Below are 21,478 nucleotides of genomic sequence, written 5' to 3'. Positions count from 1 at the left end.
TGGTAATTTGAGGATCTAACCAACAGCCACAACACCAAGCTGGTGAGTATTTTGAAATTTATCTTCACTCCGTTCGGGCGCGTAGGTGGGAGTTATCCTGAGCGTGCTAAGGGGGCGTGTAGATGGGAGTTATCCCGAGCTTGCTAAAGGGGCGTGTAGGTGGGAGTTATCCCGAGCGTGCTAAGGGGGCGCGTAGGTGGGAGTTATCCCGAGCTTGTTAAGGGGGCGCGTAGGTGGGAGTTATCCCGAGCTTGCTAAGGGGGCGCGTAGGTGGGAGTTATCCCGAGCTTGCTAAGGGGGCGCGTAGGTGGGGGTTATGCCGAGCTTGCTAAGGGGGCGCGTAGGTGGGAGTTATCCCGAGCTTGCTAAGGGGGCGCGTAGGTGGGAGTTATGCCGAGCTTGCTAAGGGGGCGTATAGGTGGGAGTTATCCCAAGCGTGCTAAGGGGGCGCGTAGGTGGGAGTTATCCTGAACGGTGCTTACCTTTCCGGCCGGCCCTGGCGCAACGGTGCGTGCACTCCTCCTTGGTGAGGAAGTTGTTCTCATTGGCCTTGCACCCTCCGTAGATGAACTCCTTGCACGAGGAAGACTCCTTGTCGAAGTGCCAGCGCGAGATGTTGCCCTGGCACGGCCCAGGCATGACCTGTTGTTCGCACGGATCTGTGACAGACACCCAACGCCAACGGTCAGTCATTTCCCGCACTCGCTCCGCCAGCTTCACAGCGAGTCCCGACGTCTCTTGGGCAAGTCCTGAGCGAGCTGGCATGGGGAACTTCTGCTAAGATCAGCTGCAGCAACTGCGCCGACTAAGGCTTACCCAGAGTGTCAGACACGTCGCAGACGTTCTCGCACTCATCGACCGAAGCTTACCCAGGGTGTCAGGCACGACGCAGACGTTCTCGCACTCTTCGACCGAAGCTTACCCAGGGTGTCAGGCACGACGCAGACGTTCTCGCACTCCTCGACCGTGGCGAAACGATTGCCGTTGCCCAGACAGCCGCCGTAGACGAACGGCTCGCACCGGCTGCGCTCGCGGTTGTAGTACCAAGACGGATAGTAGCCGTCACAGGCGCCCTTCACCACCGGCAGCTGGCACGCCTCTGTTGAGGCACGCCGGTGGGGTCAGGCAAGGTCAGTCGACACAGCTCACAGGTGCGGACGATAGCACGAACGGTGAGCAGAGCAAAGAGAGATTCTTATCATTGCCGAACGCCACGCAGGGCTAAGTTTGCTGTACTAGGCTTATGCGGTATCTGTGTCAGATAAAGTAAAATAAATGAAGGTAGAGCATACATATTATTAGTTTCGCGATGTTTCCAGCTCTCTAAGGACGATCATCCAATTCAAATGCTACGCTTAAGTGCCAGAAACAAATGGTCACACACTTAGCTCCTAAGCAATATTCCAAACATTAGTTGGAATAAGAGTATTGCAAATACAGCGAACACAAATGTAACGAAATATAAGAAAACGATTGCATTGGGATCTCCCACCCAAAACGTCCCACGCACCCATGCCTTCGGGCTCCACGCAGAGTGCCTTGCAGTCCTCCTGAGTCTCAAAGCTGTTGTCATTGCCGTCGCAGCCGCCGAACCAGAAGCGCGAGCAGCCGCCGTACTCCATGTCGAAGAACCAGCGCACGGTGAAGTTGCGGCAGGAGCCACGCTCCTTGGGCATGCCGCAGATCTCTGCGGGCCACGTGCCATGTCAGTGGGCCTTCGGTGGAGGTCGGTCTGGTGTCGGACTGGGTGGTGCCACACTGCCATGAGTCACGCGGCGAACACTCAGTGTGTACATCGAGGCTGCACAGCTGCATTTTGTAGCATGGAATGACTCCATTGGGATTTTAGGACTTGTCAAATCAAGCCTGAACACGCCAAGAAGGCCTCTAGGAGTTCTTCTGACCAGAGGACGGTCCCCCATCGCGCCCGCACACGAGCGTTCACGCCCTCAACAGCACAGACATACGCCAGAAAAATGGCCTCGCAGCGGATCGACTTTTGGTAGACGCTTTTATGTCAGACGCTCTGTAATCAGTGAAGCGCTTTTGAAGGCAAAGGGTCACCGACGCGGCTAAGGAACATTCAAACCAAAGCTCAGGACCGCGGTCGGCGGTCGGGCAGTCAGACCTGCCGGCTCCTTGGGTTTGTCGTCGCAGCCTTCGAACTTGGGTCCGGTGGCCTCTGTTTCGCCGTCCGGACAGCAGCCGTACGGGTACGACTCGCAGCCGCAGCCGGCGTAGCCCGGCCCGCTGGCTTGCGTGCGTCGGTCCGGACAGCAGCCGAACTCGGCGTAGTCGCAGCCGCACTCTGAAACGGCACGAACGGGATCAAACAGAGCGGCGGGGTCACACAGAGCGGCGGGATCACACAGAGCGGCAGTGTCACACAGAGCGGCGGGATCACACAGAGCGGCAGTGTCACACAGAGCGGCGGGATCACACAGAGCGGCGGGAGAGCTGCGGCCGACGCGTGCATAGGTGTGTGACGCTTGCAGCTGAGCGGGAGGGAGCAGAGGGATAGCCTCCAATGGCTTGAATTAAAGCCGATCGAGAAGAAAAGCACACACACACAGTTCACAACCCGCGGAAAATGCAAATGTGACACACCGGCTACTCTTTATTGGGATTTCCAGCCAATGACAACATGCGTAGTGGAGACACAGTGAGTGCACGATAAGCCACACGGGCGCGAGATGGAGGATGTATTGAACTCATACTGGTTTACTTCACATTACAAACAGTCGAGGAAAATAAGTGGTTTAGCCACAAGGAATCTTTGAAAATGCCTTTTCTTATTCAACCACATGCATGATTCAGGAACACAATTCAGGAACCCAACACACGGCCACACCGCCATTCGTGTTGGTCCGGCGGCGGACTCGCCCTCCTGGTTGGGGCCGCCGTTCGTGTCGGTCCGGCGGCGGACTCACCCTCCTGGTTGGGGTCACCGTTCGTGTCGGTCCGGCGGCGGACTCACCCTCCTGGTTGGGGCCGCCGTTCGTGTCGGTCCGGCGGCGGACTCACCCTCCTGGTTGGGGCCACGAGCGACGGTCTGGCCGTCGGGGCAGCAGCCGTATGGGAAGGTGTGGCAACCGCAGCCGAGGCTGTCGGGCCCGGCAGCCGGTGTGTAGCCGTCCGGACAGCAGCCGTGCTCGGTGTAGCGGCAGCCGCAGCCCTCCAGCGCCTCGCCGCGCGCCAGCGTCCGGTTATCGGGGCAGCAGCCGAACGCCGAGTACTCGCAACCGCAGCCTGAGGCGCCGGGCAAGCGACCATCCACGTGAGTGGCCAGACACAGGACGAGAGGTGGGAAGAGGGAGGAGAGAGTGCGAGAAAGAAAGTGAGATGTGGGGAATGTGCAATTGAAAAAACCAAAGGAAACAGAGTAAGGGTTAGATATACGAGTTTCGTAATGTCACTGTGCCGAATACGGTTGACTGTAACCGCCATCTCCTGAGAAGACTTCAAGCGGCCTAGCCATAATCTGACATGCAACGCAAACGCGTCAGGTCATTCCCAATGTAGCCAATCAGGATAGCGGTGATGCATCACACAATTAACGTCACTTGAATTGTAAGCGGCACGTGTTGGCGGATGGCACCATCACTAGCACCTCACCCTCCAGATCCGTCCCACTGGCCGGCGTGATGTTGTCGGGACAGCAGCCGAACTTGGTGTTGAGGCAGCAGCCCTCCTGGTTGGGGCCGTGCGCCGGGTAGAAGCCGTTGGGACAGCAGCCGAACTCGGAGCTGAGGCAGGCTGCCGGACATCCCTCGCCGTTGGGGCCAGACGCGGCCGTGGTGCCGTCCGCGCAGCAGCCGTGCCTGGCGTGCACGTGTGACAGACGTTAAGGACTCGAGCCGCCTCGAGGGGCGCCACGGGGCTGCCGCCGCCGTCGATCGTCGCCGTTAACGTCCGCCGGCCGTCTGCGAGGCCGCCAGTGTTTTCGTGGGATATCGACTGACTGATTGTGCCACAGTCTGAATGGATTGCCCGGGTTAGGAGAAAAGCCAGGGAGTTCCACAGTGATGTAATTTATATTCACGAAAGCATGCGTAGCCGATGGAAGCGGTGGTACGGCCGAGAGATAGCTTACGGTGTGTCTGTGCAGTTTTTGGCGTCATCCATTTTCTTGTCCTCATCATCGACAGCCGGCGCCTCGGTGTCCTTCTCCGGGCAGCCCTTGTCGAACGGACCCTCAGCTGGGTCGTCCGACTCGGAGCAGCATCCGAACCTGACCGGACGCATTAGGTGGGTCAACAACTAGCTCCTCGCTAGCGGTGAGAGCTAGGGTCCGGAGACTGGACTCAGTATTACGCTTTCATCCGTCTGATTTCTCAGACAGATTTAGCCATAGGATGGCATCCGAGACCCAACTTTTTATTCAAACCTTCCCCTCTCCAAGCACCGCAACCACTCGTCCATATGTGCACACGGCTAGCCGCAGGGGTACGCCTGCGTCTACGCAAGGACATCGGCCGCCGCCTACTTTTCACCTACTGGGCAAACCGTGGAAGTAAGACGAGACCTGCAGAAAGCTGCAAAACGAGTGTACTCACTTGCTGATCTCGCACTCTCGGGTGACGTTGGGACAGTTGTCTGCCTCGGGCCCGGAGAGTTCGCTGAACTCGTCAGGGCAGCAGCCGAACAGCGAGCGGCTGCAGTCGGCCACCGGCGGACACTCGCTCTCGTCCTCCGACTGTGCTGGCGTCACGCGGTCCGGACAGCAGCCGAACTTGGTCTTCTGGCAGTTGTCCAGCTGCCGCGACACCGTGCGGTACCGGTCACAACAGGCTGTTACTCCTGGCCCTTGTGGTGCGCGGAACTCTTCTCACCGTGGCCGTCATTGCGGGGTGTACGTTGGAAATGGCTAACATCAACACCTAACAACATGGAGTGGCCCTTGTGGTGCGCGGAACTCCTCTCACCGTGGCCGTCATTGCGGGGTGTACGTTGGAAATGGCTAACATCAACACCTAACAACATGGAGAGAGAAAAAGCAAAAGGCGAAATCGATGGCGATCCCCAGCACGACGATCGATGGATCAACGATCCTCGGCAAAGAAGTCAAGTTCGCTGGTTTGTCCGCAGGTTTCCGGCGGACACAACTAACGGTCGCAGGCTCCTTACCGGCGGGCAGTCCTTGAGGAAGGGGCCGGCGGCGGCAGTCAGCCCATCCGGGCAGCACCCGAAGTCGGTCGCCTCGCACAGGATGCGAACAGGCCGAGGCACGCACTTCTTCTTGGACTTTTGCTCCTCCTTCTCACCGAAGCGTGGCAGAAGCTCAAGGTCTGAAAACGCAAGCAGAGTAAACAAGGGTGCATATCGGCCAGTCAGGGCGTCTGCGTCAATGTCGGAAAATGGCTACACTGAAGTCGTTACGTGCACAATGATTTAGATACAAAGCGGAAGCATTCAGATAGCTTTTGCCGAGTTAGTGGCTCTGGCGGTTGGGACGATAGCATTGAATTCATGTTTTCTTCATTAGCAATTCATTTGTTATACTGATGGACCACTGAAATATTTGCAGCATATCTAAATGATGCGGATGCATTAACTAATTTCAAAACCTATTCAACAAATGCGTTGGTATTTATGTTTTCTTCATAAGTCGGTGTGCAGTACTTAAGTTTTAAAGGGTTCAAATGAGTCGACTTCTTATAAAGCTGAAGAACACTATCACTTACCGTCAAAGTCTCCAGATCCTGAGGCATCCGCTGAGCCTTCTCCCGATATGTCTCCAGAGCCCATCATCATGTCGTCGTCTTTTTCTGCGCTTCCGTCCATCAGTTGGTCACCGCTGCCGGCCATTTCGTCCATCCCGTCCAGCATGTCCTCATCGCTGTCGTCACCGGACTCGCCACTCGCGTCGGAGGATCCCTCCTCCTCGCTGCTCTCCTCCGGCGAATCATCCGGAAGGTCTCCGCTTTCGTCCGAGTCCACAGCGGAGCCCGACTCGTCCTCTCCGCTTGTCTGCTCATCAATGTCATCTCCGGACACTGGCATTTCTCCACTCTGCATCATGTCATCTCCACTCGCGTCCCCGCTTTCTTCATCCTCTCCGCTCATGTCTCCGCTTTCAGACACGTCGTCGCTGTCTATCATGTCTCCGCTTTCTATCATCTCTCCGCTTTCCATCATGTCTCCGCTTTCTATCATGTCCCCGCTTTCCATCATGTCTCCGCTTTCCATCATGTCCCCGCTTTCCATCATGTCTCCGCTTTCCATCATATCTCCGCTTTCCATCATGTCTCCGCTTTCCACCATGTCCCCACTTTCCATCATGTCTCCGCTTTCCAACATGTCCCCACTTTCCATCATGTCTCCGCTTTCCATCATGTCCCCACTGCCTTCGCCACTGCCCGTCATTTCTCCGCTGATGCCATCGTCGTCAAGGAGGTCTCCAGACACCTCTCCTGACCCAATCGTATCTTCTCCTGAACCATCATCCCCAGACATGTCTCCGGACATATCTCCAGACATGAAGTCCGACAAGTCACCAGACGCTTCTCCCAACACATCCCCGGATATGTCTCCGGACATGTCTCCGGACATGTCTCCGGACATGTCTCCAGACAGGTCATCGCCAGCCTCGACCTCAGGTGGCGTGTCTGGTGCCGGAGCGCCAGACACCTGGCGTTTAACACGGGACTCTTCAGTGGCCGAGGCTGGCAGCTTACCATCCGAATCACCGGATGACATCTCCTCCACCGAATCGCCAGACTCTGCTCCGGAAATTTCCTCGAAATCACCGGACGCGTCACCAGAAAACTCGCCAGACGCGTTCAGCGCTTCCTCAGACATATTCATGCCCATTTCGCCGGAGCCCTCAGACGAGCCGTCAACAGGTGCCTCGCCCGACATGTCCTCGATCCCTTCGGCCATATCTCCTGAAGTATCTCCAGAGGTCTCCTCTGACACCTCCCCAGGCATAACATCCTGCATCTCTCCAGACATATCCTCCGGCATCGCCCCCGACATATCCTCTCCCATGCCAGACTCCTCTTCGGACGAGCCCGATCCCTCCTCAGACGAGCTCGAGTCCTCCTCGGACGAGCTGGAGTCCTCTTCGGACGATTTTGAGTCCTTTTCTTCGGAAGCATCCTCCATGCCCGACGCCTCTTCGGAGTCCTTCTCCCTATCAGCAGCCTGAGCGTCCAGGGCGCGGCCGAGCAGGTCGTTGAAACTGACATCCAGCTCGTCACCGGAACCAAAGATGTCTCCGGACCCGTCGCCCGATCCGCTGCCCAGGAAGTCCAGTCCCTAAAAGTGCCGGCAATGGGAGCACCCTCAGTGATAATTAGCTAAAAAATAATTGTTCGAGACTAATGAAATGCTGTCTCCGCGTGTTTCAATGGATTAGTCACACTAACAGACAGGCATCTTTTTAGGTTTAACATACGAACCTTCTGAAGGTTGTTGTGTGAGCCTGACCCCTACCATCAGATCGCGTTATTCCGGATCAACGGCAGAATTTGGTGGTGAAAGTTAACCGCGCCGCAATGCTCGGCACGGCGCGGCCTGCCCTTTGACGTCACCTGACCTTAAGCACGGCCGCTGCCCCCGCCCGCAGGTCATTTCCGTCAAGGACAAATAGTGGACGCTTAGAGCGACTTGTACCCGCCTCGCCAAATGGGAGTGGATAAGGCAAAAGGCAGGTGCTCTAACCCACTGAGCCAGCGGGACAGCAATATACATATATGTGTACACTGTAACCGTATGCTTTTTGAACCGTAAATGTATGAACGCCGCATAATCATTTCCAGTGGATGCACCCTAAAAGTTGAAATTATTATCATCCGTAATTGTGCATCGTCTTTCAATCACGGCCAAAGGGGGACATAAGCAAGGAAATCGACACCATGAACGCTACCGGTGCACTTTTGGCATGGTGCACTATTCAGCACATGGAAAGGGTAATCATGGGACCCAGGTGTTCGTGAGACTGTTCTCAGTGACAGTGATGTTAGTTCGACGCAGCACAAAGTAAGAACAAATATCTTTGCTGAACTTAGCATTGATCGCTTTTGCATGAATGCGTGAACGTGCTAGTGATGACGACCGTCGTAAGTAGGCGAGACTAAAGGAATCATGAGGCGCGCTCCTCAGCCCGGTCATCTTCCACCATTATCTGTGCAGAGTGTAGGCTGGGGCCAAGCCCGTCATTTACTCACGAATTCCCCGTCCAACGGACACTCGTCGTCCAGAGCACTTGGGTCGAAGGCCAGCGACGCCAACTCCTTCAGCTGCTTCAGTTCCTCTGAAGACGACCGCATCATACGGTAAAAACGGGACATGAAGGAGCAGAGGTACGTAGCAGGAGGCACGACGCACAGGCGCTCAGACAGGGCATGGCTCGAGGCACGGCGAAGACCCGTGACGTGGCTCCACACGGCACGTGGTGAGAAACCATGCATGGGGAGACATTGCGCATGGTAAAACATGTGACCAATAAGGACGCGAGAGGTGGTGAAATATAGGAGCAGGTGACAAACAAGAGGTGAGAGAACACCTACGGTGTTTACACAGGAGGTGGTTAGACACCGGACGAAGTGAAATATGGGGAGGCAAAAAAGTGGTGAAACGCGGCATTTGGTGAAAAACGGGATGTGTTGAGACACAGACAAAGCTGGGCTACGTAGCCAACCAGCCGATCACGGGGTTAGACTATTTGATCTACACTCCAGTGAGTACTAATATCTGTTGGCGTATAAATATCTCAGAAATGGTTCTTACAGCCTGCAGACAGCCTTGACTGGCTTCTTTTTACGATGTGCAGTGCGAAACTACCATTAAATACAAAGGCAACAGATGAGTGGCGGGCGTAATGCCGTTAAAGCTCGGATAAAGGCGACGAGATGCAGACCTGCAGCGTCGCATTCCATGTCATTGCATTCCTGCAGGGCGAACGGTATCTGCTTGTCGTCGCAGAGCGTGATGTCGACCCTCTCCTGCCCGTCCGTGCAGAACACCTCGCGCGACTGCGAGCCCTTCTCACAAGACTTGGAGCACTGGAACGCCACAGAGCATGCTGGTCTCGAGCAGGCTGAGAGGATCGCCCGTGAAATATGGAGCCCTGCAGCAGTCATGCCATGGTAAAGTCGGGTTTCAGTGCCATTAAGCTCAGCGACTCCATTCTGTTCAGGTCTGTGCTCAGTTCCATTCTGTCCAGTTTTGTGCTGTTTCCTTCCGTCCAGTGCAATGCCTGTAAGAATGATGCGTGGTCGTCCACCTGACTGGGACCCAGTCAGTGTGACTTCAAGTAGTGTCATTGCGAACACGGCTGTAAGGCTGGTATTATTACAGGCGAGGTGATCAGAGCCAGCTGGGCTGCGGCTGTCTGTGAGGTTGAGCGTACAAGTGCGTCGGCAGGTGAGGGTAGCGCCCCGTCTTTGAAGCGTGGCGGACACCACCCTCATCCCCGCTGCCCGACCCCTGCGGCGTCTCACCGGTCCCCAGGGGCCGGACATCCAGCTGGCGTCAGCAGTTGCCCTCAGCGCCCTCGCACGGCTGCGAGGCCTCGTACTTCTTGGCAGGGTCGCACTGGTCGTCGTCGCCGGGCACGATCAGGCCGTCGTCGTTGACGGAGGCGCAGAACACGCGGCGCGTCTGCACGCCCGGTCCGCACGAGGACGAACACTGCAGGCGGGGGCGACGGGGTCAGCGTCTCCGGACCTGGGTGGAGGCTCTTCATAGATGATCAGGCGAACGGCTGATGCTGAACAAGAGCCGGAGGTAAGGTGGTGGTTTTGGAGTCGGGTGTCTGCTGTATCAGTAATATCAGAAGCCAAATGACGGATTCACACCACATCAGCAGCTGAAGAACGACCACAAAGGAGTGAATGACAAGCAATGGAATGACAAATAATGAATGATGGAAGTTAGATAAAAGGGTGATCTAAGCAAAATACTTCAATGATAACATCGCAAATTATGGATGGCATGGAAAACAAGCATTCAGGCGAGGGAGGGAAAATGACGGAGAGCGAAAATGTACAGGAGTGTAGTATGAAGGTTCTGTCCGCGATCCATGTACGCAAGATATTGTTCAGTTTTTAAAGCAAAACCAGCCCTTTTCAGATCGCATTTCCGTTGAACAAACACACATGATCAACCTCGTCTCCAGACCGACTCCAACCCAGCTCTAGCGCTACTCTCCCCGCTGACCGGGGCGACTCGCGGAAGGGCGGCGTCCCCGCACTCACCTCACTCCATTGGGTGGCATACCAGCTGTGCGGGCAGACGGTGGTGGTCAGGCACTCCTGCTCGGTCTCCGGCCGGCGGCCGCTCTGGCAGTATTCGTCCGCGTACACCTTGCCCTCCATGTTGACGCACTGCACACTCCTGGTCTCCGTCACAAGGCCACACTTCTCCTCGCACTGCCGGGGCGGGCGACGGGTGGCGTTTGGCGTTGTGCGGGAGACGGCTCCAGGTGCGTCGCTGTTGGGGGCTAACAAGCGTGGCGCGGCCATTTTACATCTCAAATTATTTAGCGTCGCGATGCCTTCGGTCCGGCCGTCGAGGCTGACAGCGGGCGCTGGTCACAGGTTTGAGCTCAGGTGGAGACACTGGAGACAGGTCTGAGTCCGTCCCGCGCTCCGGCACACTGTCGCCCAGCCGGCGCACTCGTAGCTGACTTACACCGCCCCGCGGTGTGGTGCTGGGACTACCGGTTTGAAATGTCACGAACACCGTCGAATGGAGAGGCCAGCCGCGGAAATTTGGTTTGAGTTTACATCATTTGCTGGAAACGATTTTCGATCACGCCTCGTACCACGCGAAAACCATACAGGAATTCTTTGGCCCACGGCTTTCCTACGCCCACCCGGCGGTGCGGGCGGTCGTGGCGCCCACGAGCCTCTTCATCTCCCGCCGGAGTCCCCCCACCAGGGGGGGGGGGAGGGGGAGAGGGACGCTCACCCCGCTCCAGCTGGACGCGATCCAGTCGACGCCCTCGCAGGGTCTGAGCATGCAGGGCTCAGTGGCGTTCGGCATGTCACCCTCGCACTCGGCAGCGTCCAGAAGCTCTGTCTTGGTGTCAGTGACGCGGTGGCACAGTACCTGGCGACTCTTCTCGTCCTCCCCGCACAGACTGCCACACTGCCAGAGGGCACGGCCAAGTGTCAGTGACATGAGGTACCATCATTCTGGCATGCCACGACACCGTTTTCTGGTATACACCACCATTTGCAGGTAAAAAGCACCATTTTGAACGCACAAACCTACGTCAGGAAATGTCTGCATCGTTTATTTTGCAAATATCAGGAAAATTGTCTCATCTCAAGAAATGATGTGTAGTGTCACTTGACGGCAGACCGAGCAGCTCATGGAGGTCACAAAACTCACCCCGTGATACAGAATCCTAATAACTATCAAGGCGGCGATAGTGCCCGTGAGGTCTTCAGTTGACGAAGCATAAATCCCATCAACCCCAATAATCAGCTGAGCGTATTGTGCTTGACCGGTGCGAGTGAGATTGGGTGCGCGTGGTGAGTGTTCGGAGCTCGTGTAAACAGGCAAGATCCGCACAGCATTTGGCGCTCTTCAGCCCGCTGGACCAATAGCGCCGCTCCCAGACCCACGCCGGCGGCACGCACCGGTGACCAGTCGCCGACGTGGAAGGTGGGGCAGGCGGACGTGTCGGTGTTGCACTCCTGCATGTGCGCCGGCCGGGTGCCCAGCGTGCGCGCGCACAGGTCGTCGTCGACCACGGCCTTGACGGACTCCTGCACCTTCTGCTCGCAGGTGACCTGGCGGTACTGGACGCCGCCGGCGCCGCAGCCGGCCGAGCAGGCCGACCACTCGCCCACCTTCCAGCTGCGGCAGGCGAGCAGAGGTCGGGTCAGGTCGGGTCAGGTCAGGACAGCGCAGGGCAGGGGACAGGGCAACGCTAGGCGTGGACAGGAAAGAGCGGGCAGACTTGGGTAAGACAGAGTAGGGTAAGACAGAGTAGGGTAAGACAGAGTAGGGTAAGACAGAGTAGGGTAAGACAGATCAGGGTAAGACAGAGTAGGGTAAGACAAAGTGGGGTAAGACAGAGTGGGGTAAGACAAGACAGAGTAGGACAGCAAAGGGCATGCGGAGGGGCATGGCAGAGAATGGAGGGGCAAAGTAGGTCAGAACAGGTCAGTTTAGGGCAGCTTAAGGGCGGAGGGGGCGAGACGTTGCCACATGAACTGTTTCGCGGTGACTCTGACGCTGGTAGTAGGCGTCAGACACGAGTTGTCGCGCTCCAGGTTCACCTCAGTCGTCACCCTCACCAAGCCTGACAGGCTGTCCGGCGGACATACACAAACAGGGGAGTCACGCGTGATAGATGCTCGAGAACACAGCAGTTCCCTGGTCTCGCAGTAAGCGCACCTGGCCTGGCAGGGCTGCTGGTTGCAGCTCTCGGTCTCCTCGGGCTTGGTCAGGAGGTCGCAGAGGTCGGGCGATACCTCCCGCATGTCCTGCTTCCTGATGCAGCTCAGCTGGCGGCTGTGGCTGCCTGTTGACCCATACAAACACCGAACGGCGGGTCTGAGTCGCGTCATTGACACGGCAGACCCTCAGAGATGGCAAACAGTTCCGTAGTGGCGTGCAGTTATAGCGTCATCGAAGACGGGACATGGTCGGTGGTGCATGCAGTGGATGAATTCTGGGCATTCTTCTCAGATCAGAATGTTTTGTTTTTTTTCGTGGAGATGCTTTAATAAGCTTGCACAAAACGGGCAACAACTGCGTGAACAGTACAGGAACTAGTATAAAGCGGCAAAAAAGTAAATCAATATCTCGCTTTCCCGTAGATGAGGTAAAGCATGCCGGAGGAAACCTATTGTGTTTGCAGGCATTACAAAAAACGACTAGTACATTTGCTGACAAATCAAGACCGCATTACGGATGCATCTTTATTATTTGTGTGCTGTGCTACATTCCTAAGATTATACACCTTGCAAAGCGGTCAAAATCCCAATATTGACGACCTGTATCTCTGCGCCTTATTCTTTGACCTGTTTAGGGCCAGACACGTGCTATTGTCAATAGCACCTCAATGGTACAGCCGACAATGAAACACCTCAAAATGAACAAATATAATTTGCTGAAGAAAGGAAACAGCAACACGCGTAAGCTGTGGTTTTGGTCGATGTGATACTGTGTGTCAGCTGGCACGTGAGCTTTCTATTCTGCCACTGGCGCGCACTTGTGATGCTGTTTCAGTGCGTTTCCGCCGACTCTAGGCGCTGGCTCCGTCCAAAGGGGATGTCAGGTATAGACTGACCCGGTGGAAGTATCGCAGCCGAGGAGCCTGAGCGCAGGGACTGCCTTGATTCTCTCTTGATTTTATTTTGCGTGCCCTTATCGATTGATTAAGTACTAGCGGCGATACATGAATTCTAGCAAAATCGTATGCTTTACTATGCGTCCCTTTATTAGAGCGGCTGTCGCTAGGCTAAGGACAGCCACGACGTATGCAGAGTCCATAGAAGCGCACCACATGGGTAGACGAACACGAAGAGGCGGGCGCGGGCTCACCTCCGCCGCACTGTTCGGAGCAGGGCGACCAGGCGGACGTCACCCACGAGTACTCGGAGCTGCCGGCGTCCGCCACCGTCCGCGGCACGCTGTACTCGTACCGGATGCCGGCGTTACGCTCCTGGTACAGCAGCTGGCGGCCGAGGGTGCGACGTCACGTGCAGAAAGTGCCGGCCGACAAATGACAGGTGATCAGGATGAACGTCGGTGTGCAGGGAAGAGTTATGAGGGTGTTTGGCATGAACACGTTCGAGCTAGGGACAAATGCCTCCCATAATCTTATCGGGCATGTGCAGTGTGGACAATGAAGTAAAACAACTTGAATAATGTTGACTTAGCACGTACATTTACCAGTACCAAGAATGGCAGTGCAACGTGATAGCCAAATAGCCTATGCCTGAATCGTTACAGAGAGGTACGAGGATGATACAGTGCCGTCAACCTATCCTGAGCCTGGTCTGCCTGGAAGCATTGGACCACTGCGGGTGGGTGGCTTTTCCATATCTAGGCAGCAATTGTGACATGTGACAGCATTAACCATGTCTGTGGCGGCAAACTGGGGCGTCTGCTGTCACAACCATGGCCCTAGTGGTGGCGTACATTCCAGCAACCATGGCCTCAGTGGTAGCGTACATTCCAGTAACGTACAGAGCCACTGTGGTGTAATACGCAGCTTCCAACGCACTAGATGTATTATTGGTGTAATACTCAGACAAACATGGAAGGACCACGGCGCTGCAGTGAGCGCACAATTCAAGGCATTGCGGGGAGTCTCGGTGGGGCGGTACGTTACTAAACAACACGTAGATCGCCACGGTTATCATGGCCCACCACCACGTGGAGGACTTCGTTGGCACAATACATCACCGAACACCACGGGGAGAGCCGCGTGTCAGTTATTGTGTCAAGCAGTGCTCGTCCACCGGTGTCGTAGAAGGCATTCGAGGTACACTTCAGATTTCACCACCACGCCAGGGTGATTCTGAGATCTTCAAGGGTCTCAGAAAGCCACAGAAGGCCTTGCTGTTAGCCACGGCAGGTCTCGCTGGTACAAGGCACGACTCACCACCACGTAGAGGGCTTCGCTGGTGGGGCCGAGGGCGCGCACGGTCTCTGGGGAGAAGAAGCCCAGTGGCCTCCGCTCGTAGTGGACCTTGCCGCCCGCGAACTCCATGGTGGTGGGGTAGTCGATCCGCCAGTTGCCGTTCAGGTAGTAATGACCAGTCGAATTCCGGATAGCTGGGGAAACGCGCCATGTGATTGCACGTAAAGGAGGTAAAAGGTAGCCACGAACCCCGGGCATTGGTCTTGCGTTTTGTTAGTGTACCGGGCCAAAGTGCGACAGTTTCGAGTTTGAATGAGATTATTTTCAACATCAGACATTGTTCACCAACGTATGGGCAGACCTACACCATCATCGACAGTCCTGAGAAGATTCCAAGCAATGTTATGAACAAGACCAGCCCCAGAAGCATACTAAAAGTGAACAGATAATGGCCATGGTTAACACATGGAGGGCATATGGAGCATAACGGGCTTCGCATACCTAGATAGTTGTTCGTTGCCTTGATCTCCTCGATGATGATGTTCGTGGCCCCCTTTGGAATGAGCAGGATGTCGTTGTAGCCTAGGGGAGGTCACAGAAACGTGAGTAGCTAGACCACCGGCAGTCTAAAATGGCGATGGGAATCTCCCCTCCCCCCACCCCGACGCACACCCTAGTCCACTTGACATTCCCGTGGTCTGAGGAAAGGACGCGTTTGAAGCATTGCCAACGCGCCGCTGCTCACACCAAGCAAGAGACTTGGAAGGTAGATTACGGTGGAACATTGGCAGCCAAAAGTTCGTTTCTCGATGAAGGTCGCGTTTGTAGCCGCAGATGATCAACGTTCTGAACTGGAATTGATAGCAGCTGTCACAAAAGTATACCACGAAAACCCTGCCTCCAGCTCAATTTGTCGACCAGTATTACAGCCCGCTAGAAGGCGGATCACCGCTAGAAGGCGGATCACCGCTAGAGGACTGATCACAGCTAGAGGGCAGGTAAAAGCTAGAGGGCAGATCACAGCTAGAGGGCAATCACAGCTAGAGGGCAAATCACAGCTAGAGGGCAGATCCCAGCTAGAGGGCAGATCACAGCTCACCCGACTGCAGGTTCTCGGCGTCGAAGACACCGTGGGCGGTGTAGCAGTCGGAGCCGTCGCCGCCGCACACGCGGCACCTGTCCTCCTTCACGGTGGAGCCCAGCATGCGGTCGCAGCCCACTTGCTGGCGACAAGGCGTGATCGTGAGAACGGTGAGATGGCGTCAGTGGGGTCCGTGAGATCGGACATGAGGGTGAGAGTAGGGATGATGTGAGCCCCGGGCATTAGCGCAAGGTGAGTGAGCATCAGCCTAACCCAATGTCGCTGTCACTATCTTATTTGTGATCTGGCGTATGGATGGTGGACTCGTAATTACACGGCAAAGCGAGTGGGTCCCGGAATAGGTGGACTGGTTGGCCCCATCGACAGTGAAGGTGTCAGGAGGCGCGACCGTCGACCTCTCACGGGCGCGCGTGTCGTAGCATTCCTCGACACGGTGTCGCATTCCCGCCATAGCCATTGGTAGCCAGAACAGAGCCATTTAATCCGATGGGCAGGAGGACTAACATCTGGGTGTTGAGTTACGAGTACGCCTGACAAGACATGCCGTCGGACCGTACAAAACATTAGAAAAAATGGCTGTTGAAGTGAATTAGGGTGTCAAAAGCTGCGCGAGTGGTATGAAAGGAAACAGGTGCAATAAGAGATACACGATGACCTATAAGCTATCACACCCTGGACCAAGATCAACTATCCTCCGATTGCAGCCGCTCGCCGTACCACAGAACGGCAGCCGTCCGCGCCAGGCAGGCTCTCCCAGCGTCGGCGCCAGCTCGGTTACCATGCACTGTCCATCGACGCAGACGTCGAGGCCCTCGGGCCCGCAGCTGGTGCCGTCGATGACCCTCCTCTTGTGCCGGTAGTAGAAGCGCTCGCCCTGCGGCTGACAGTTGAGCTCGCACTGGTTCGGCGCCTTCAGGTACGGTATCCACCTGCCGCAGGCCGGGGCGGTGTCAACAGGGAGTTGAGCTCGCACTGGCTCGGCGCCTTCAGGTACGGTATCCACCTGCCGCAGGCCGGGGCGGTGTCAACAGGGAGTTGAGCTCGCACTGGCTCGGCGCCTTCAGGTACGGTATCCACCTGCCGCAGGCCGGGGCGGTGTCAACAGGGGCAGCAGCTCCGGGCATCATTCTGAAGATTCACATGCCTTGTTTTCCAAGAGCTTATTTTCGCGGAGCCTTTTTGAACCCTCGTTGCCTTTAAGGATGTGCACAGTTTGAAATATTGAGCACTGTCAATATCGTCGTCATTTAGCAGTACAACATTGCCTATCCAGAACCTCATGACATATTGAAAGTGCTTACTTCAACATAAAGACTTTCAAGTCATGATGACGATGGTTTAGATTCCCGTCTGGGCGATTTCGACTAGGTTGCTTATGAAAAAATAACTATTTATAACATCGCATCAGAGCTCAAATGTTGCGAAGGCAAATGAATCAGGGTCATGGGGCATGCTGAGGTCACAAGTATGACTGAGAGTGATGGCTGTGTAGCATGTGGGCACCTTACAGCTGTACCAAGCATACGTGATGCCCACTTCCTATACCTTATCCTGCTTTTTGGGAGCATTGATGAGGAAGACAGAAGAACCCATTTTAAAGATGTGCAGAAAGTGATACCACAGTAAATTTACAGCCACATCCAACATAACATAGCGACCAACATCCGGTCTTACTTGTAGTAGCGTCCTTCAAATGGCAGCCTGTCGAACTCGGTACACTGCTCCTCCCTCAAGTCACCGGACCCTCCGGGACAGGGCTGAAACGCCAACACGCGCTCATGGTCCCGGTCGTACCCCGACATCCGCGACACAGCATGGACATCAACGAAAAGGCCCAAACATCACCGACACAATACCGACATGAGGTGTATTACACCTACACATTACAGACATCAGGTACACAGCACCGACATCCGCGATAAAACACCGACGTCAGCGACACAGTACCAACATTAGGTCACAACATCGGCTCAGCACCAACATCGGCGATGCAATACTGACATAAGCGGCACAGTACCGACATCAGGTACACATTACCGACATCAGCGACACGGCTCCGACGCCAGCGACACTGCTCCGCCATCAACGACACGGCTCCAGGATGGACGACACGGCTCCGACATCAGCGACACGGCTCCGACATTAGCGACACGGCTCCGACATTAGCGACACGGCTCCGACATCAACGACACGGCTCCGACATCAACGACATGGCTTCGACATCGACGACAGTCAGCGGATCACAGATGCATCCGCGCATTCTACGCAAGCTGAACAAAAGCAAATAATCTGGGAAAATGCATCGTGGCAAATTTCAGCCGAAGCAAATCATTGCCAATAATGAGTCACATATGTTACTCACTCCGTGAAATGACACCTTCTGTAGTCTAGACATGCTACTATGGAGCATCACATGGCTAAAGTCTCGGACATTTAGAAAGTGATGACTGCGATAGGGTGGTATAAGGAGCAAGATGCCCTTTTACCAGTAATCCGCCCCTTATGAAATCACATGCATCAAATCGAACTACCGTCCCCGGCATTTATTGAGCTGCGAATTGGGTTAAAGTGATTGGAAAATCAACGTCGAAGTATGCATGTGAGCTTAAGGTTATACTTTGTGCAGTAGTCTAGATGACATATCAGATCTGTTTCCACTGTCATCTACGATGTAACCGGTTAACTTAATATCAAGGAACAAATCACATGCCAAGATATCAGACAGCCCAGCACGCGAACGCTCGGCCCAGCAGAGTATGTGTTTCTCACCTCAATGTTGCAGGAGATATACTGCTTGTTTGGTCCAGTGCAAGACGACGAGCCATCTGGCCTGGAACCGTCAGGTCGGATGTCAGATTAACAGTTTCCAATGGTCCTTCTCCCAAGAAAACACAACGCGATTGCACCACCAATCAGGGGAATCGGCTGTGTCATCAAGCACACTCGGGACGAAGAGGAGCACGTGATAAATCCAAACCAACGTGCTTGGTGAAGCGTAAAGTGTAAACGGAGGTGAATCTGAAATTACGCAGCAGAACTGAGGAAGTTTACCAAATTTCCACCAGTGGCGGAGATCAACGTAAACATTTCAAGCGACTTCGAAATATTCTTGTCATACAGCCTTACAGCACCTGACATGGAGTACCCTTTCTATAAAGCTCAAGGCTCAGAACCCGGCCTGACCTGACATACGCCATCTCTCAGTTTAGAAACAAAATTACCACGGACTAGACTATGATACTTTACATGGAACGTTGCAACGGAACAAATAGTTGAAGGCTATTTGTACACCTCGCCACTCGTCCTGAGTCAGCTGAACCTATGAGGTCTTACTTCTCCCTCTGGCAGCGCCGAACCTACCTGAAAGATCACACCCCTCGCATCGACAAATCCGGACCTTGAAGGTCTCACCTCAGGTCCTGGCAGCGTCGGACCTGAAAGGCCTCACCTCTCGTCTTGGCAGCACCGGCCCTGAAAGGTCTCGCCCAGCGCCGGCCCTGGAAGGTCTTGCCTCTCGTCCTGACAGCGCCGGCCCTGGAAGGTCTCACCTCTCGCCCCGGCAGCGCCAGACCTGGAAGGTCTCATCTCTCGTCCTGACAGCGCCGGACCTGGCAGGTCTCACCTCTCGTCCTGACAGCGCCGGGCTTGGCAGGTCCTGGCGGTGTCAGACCTGGAAGGTCTCACCTCTTACCCCGGCAGCATCGGACCTGGAAGATCTCACCTCTCGTCCTGGCAGCGCCGGACCTGGAAGGCCACGCCGCCGCCACAGGAGCGAGAGCAGGGCGACTGCGTGCCCCAGATGCCCCAGGGGCCCGAGTCCTGCGCGGCCGAGTAGGCGTACACTTGACTGCTCTGCTGCCGCTTCAGCCGCCGCTGCACGTTATGGCGGATCCGGTGCTGCAGGCGGGCAGAGCATACGTTGCCACACTCAAGCAAGGCCAGACCGACAACGGGGACGGAGCGACTAGGATTGGCGATGTATCGACCAGCGCTGCCGAGGTGATTCAACTCTGATGGCAAGTTGGTGCTGCCGGTTCCATGATTAAGATTACCGGACGAAGCGAAACGTGACACCCGCCGCTAGGGAATTCCCGCGCAGGCCGCCTTTTATATCGGGGCTGAGATAAGGAAAAGATGCGTTGCTTATGTTTCCCCGTGTGATAACAATAACTGCATACACCATTGTCGTCGCATACCTTCCTTCTCGCCATCACAGTGCTCTGCTGAAGCTCTGCGAAGATCATCGCCAGCAACAGCAGCCATCTGTGACAGAGAAAGCAGATGCACCCGGTTAGTGTTTGATAGGATGGATCTAACATTGTCAGATGACGCTGGAGCTTAGCTGCAGGTTTTTCTGTATTTCTGTATTTATGAAAGCTTTTCTTGCAGTTATCTCCCCAGTTTGCACTTAGTTCAGAACCCCGCCAAGCAGGATCCCTGCTGAACCTAAGCCGTTGTTCGTGCCCTGAGCCGGCCGCTCAACACAGGCCGACACAACACTGAACATGCGGTTGATCGCGTGGTTTTATCTCTGACCTTTCAGCAGGCGAGACTGCAGAGGTATTTAGGTGCTGTGCGGTGGTAAGGCGTGACCGCGCCGTGCAAGGCTACCGTCTTTGTCTAGCTGTCAGCTGACCTTCCCCCGCCAGTCGGACTGAATAATGTGTCCGTCGCAGGACGTGTGCCTCAATTTACGGTTTTGTGGAAATCGGGCCATTAGAGGTGGATGGGAGAAAAGGGGATTGTAGAAGGCTATGACACTTTGTATTCTGTGCTTCCAAAGTTGAAATTTCTTCAAAGTGCATACCGCTCTGTTCATTACTACATTTAACACTACGACATTTTTCAATTTTGTTTCTTGGTGTGTAAGCTCAAGAATTCGGGCAGTCTCCACCTAAACACCTAGTATTAGCTGTTCTGATTTCAGACGCAGCGAACGGACTATTAAAGGTAAATAATACCTCACAGTTTCAAAACTTAAATACTGGCAAATTGTGCAGGAGAATCCTCTCATGTCCATCTGATCCAACTTCGCTGCGCACTCTGGGAGGATGTGAAAAAGCGTGAAAATTCGGTGCATCGCACTTACGCTTTCTGCTTGGTTTTATGGGGAACACGCAAATAGAAAGAAAGGTTCATAGAAAGACATGTGCCATGGAATCAAGCTATCATTCATAGACAGCAGGGCTCCTGATGTCCATGACGAACCCGGGCGAGCTGAACGAAGGCACTGAGGTATCAGGACTGCAATGTGTTGGGAATGCAATGTTTTACACACGTTATCTCACGACACACCCGCCAAAGATTGCAAGGATAAAAAAGTGCCTTTTCTGTCATCAACGATATTTGGAACCGTCCAAATTGTCACTTGGAGTCAAACCTTTCACAAACCGTAGCAACATACCTCTTAATGCGATAAACCACAAGAACAAAGGCGCATTAAATGCAACGCAGCATAACCTTCAAACATTTTTGTTTCGTGAGTTCATTTGCACCTAAGTGTCATTTGCTGACCATGAAACACTGAAAAATGGTTGAGACTAAACCAATCGAATTCAGGTAAAGGCATACTTAACACAACCAGCCTAAAGGTGCAGCTTCCTATTCAGCTGGGGCAGGGGCGGATCCGGGATTTCGTCAACGAGGGGCACGCAGCATTGTGGGGCTCCATAGAGTTTGAGGCTCCTAGAGTTTGGGGCCCCGTCACACAATGTCATTGCATTCCGGTTAGCACATTTTGAGACGATTACGGAAACCCATCTTGCTGTGCGCAGCACTAGAGTTGGGCGTACTACGAATGAATGTTCGTAGAGCTTATTCAT

General features: G+C 54.8%; 1 protein-coding gene across 1 annotated transcript in view; it reads right to left on the bottom strand.

Moving 5' to 3' along the window:
- Positions 1 to 19,916, bottom strand: part of LOC119114708 (papilin-like) — a gene marked incomplete at its 3' end in the record, with an annotated part of 29,262 nt that extends 9,346 nt beyond the window's left edge. Inside the window, 27 exon segments of the mRNA XM_037238724.1 lie at positions 483 to 659; positions 923 to 1,099; positions 1,511 to 1,687; positions 2,129 to 2,308; positions 3,025 to 3,249; positions 3,616 to 3,821; positions 4,094 to 4,231; positions 4,557 to 4,756; positions 5,128 to 5,288; positions 5,685 to 7,260; positions 8,172 to 8,257; positions 8,864 to 9,008; positions 9,447 to 9,481; positions 9,483 to 9,636; positions 10,203 to 10,376; positions 10,918 to 11,097; positions 11,595 to 11,814; positions 12,358 to 12,484; positions 13,510 to 13,642; positions 14,576 to 14,748; positions 15,056 to 15,136; positions 15,654 to 15,777; positions 16,435 to 16,585; positions 17,331 to 17,413; positions 18,426 to 18,486; positions 19,378 to 19,553; positions 19,853 to 19,916. Of these exon segments, the coding sequence (XP_037094619.1) occupies positions 483 to 659; positions 923 to 1,099; positions 1,511 to 1,687; positions 2,129 to 2,308; positions 3,025 to 3,249; positions 3,616 to 3,821; positions 4,094 to 4,231; positions 4,557 to 4,756; positions 5,128 to 5,288; positions 5,685 to 7,260; positions 8,172 to 8,257; positions 8,864 to 9,008; positions 9,447 to 9,481; positions 9,483 to 9,636; positions 10,203 to 10,376; positions 10,918 to 11,097; positions 11,595 to 11,814; positions 12,358 to 12,484; positions 13,510 to 13,642; positions 14,576 to 14,748; positions 15,056 to 15,136; positions 15,654 to 15,777; positions 16,435 to 16,585; positions 17,331 to 17,413; positions 18,426 to 18,486; positions 19,378 to 19,553; positions 19,853 to 19,867 (5,335 nt within the window).
- Positions 19,917 to 21,478: the final 1,562 nt, after the last annotated feature.

This window comes from Pollicipes pollicipes, unplaced genomic scaffold (genome assembly GCF_011947565.3).
Source record: "Pollicipes pollicipes isolate AB1234 unplaced genomic scaffold, Ppol_2.1 Scaffold_2;HRSCAF=2_pilon_pilon_pilon, whole genome shotgun sequence".
Lineage (NCBI taxonomy): Eukaryota > Metazoa > Arthropoda > Thecostraca > Pollicipedomorpha > Pollicipedidae > Pollicipes > Pollicipes pollicipes.
The sequence above is the reverse complement of the archived record's forward strand: the minus strand, read 5'-3'. Positions and strand labels throughout refer to the sequence as shown.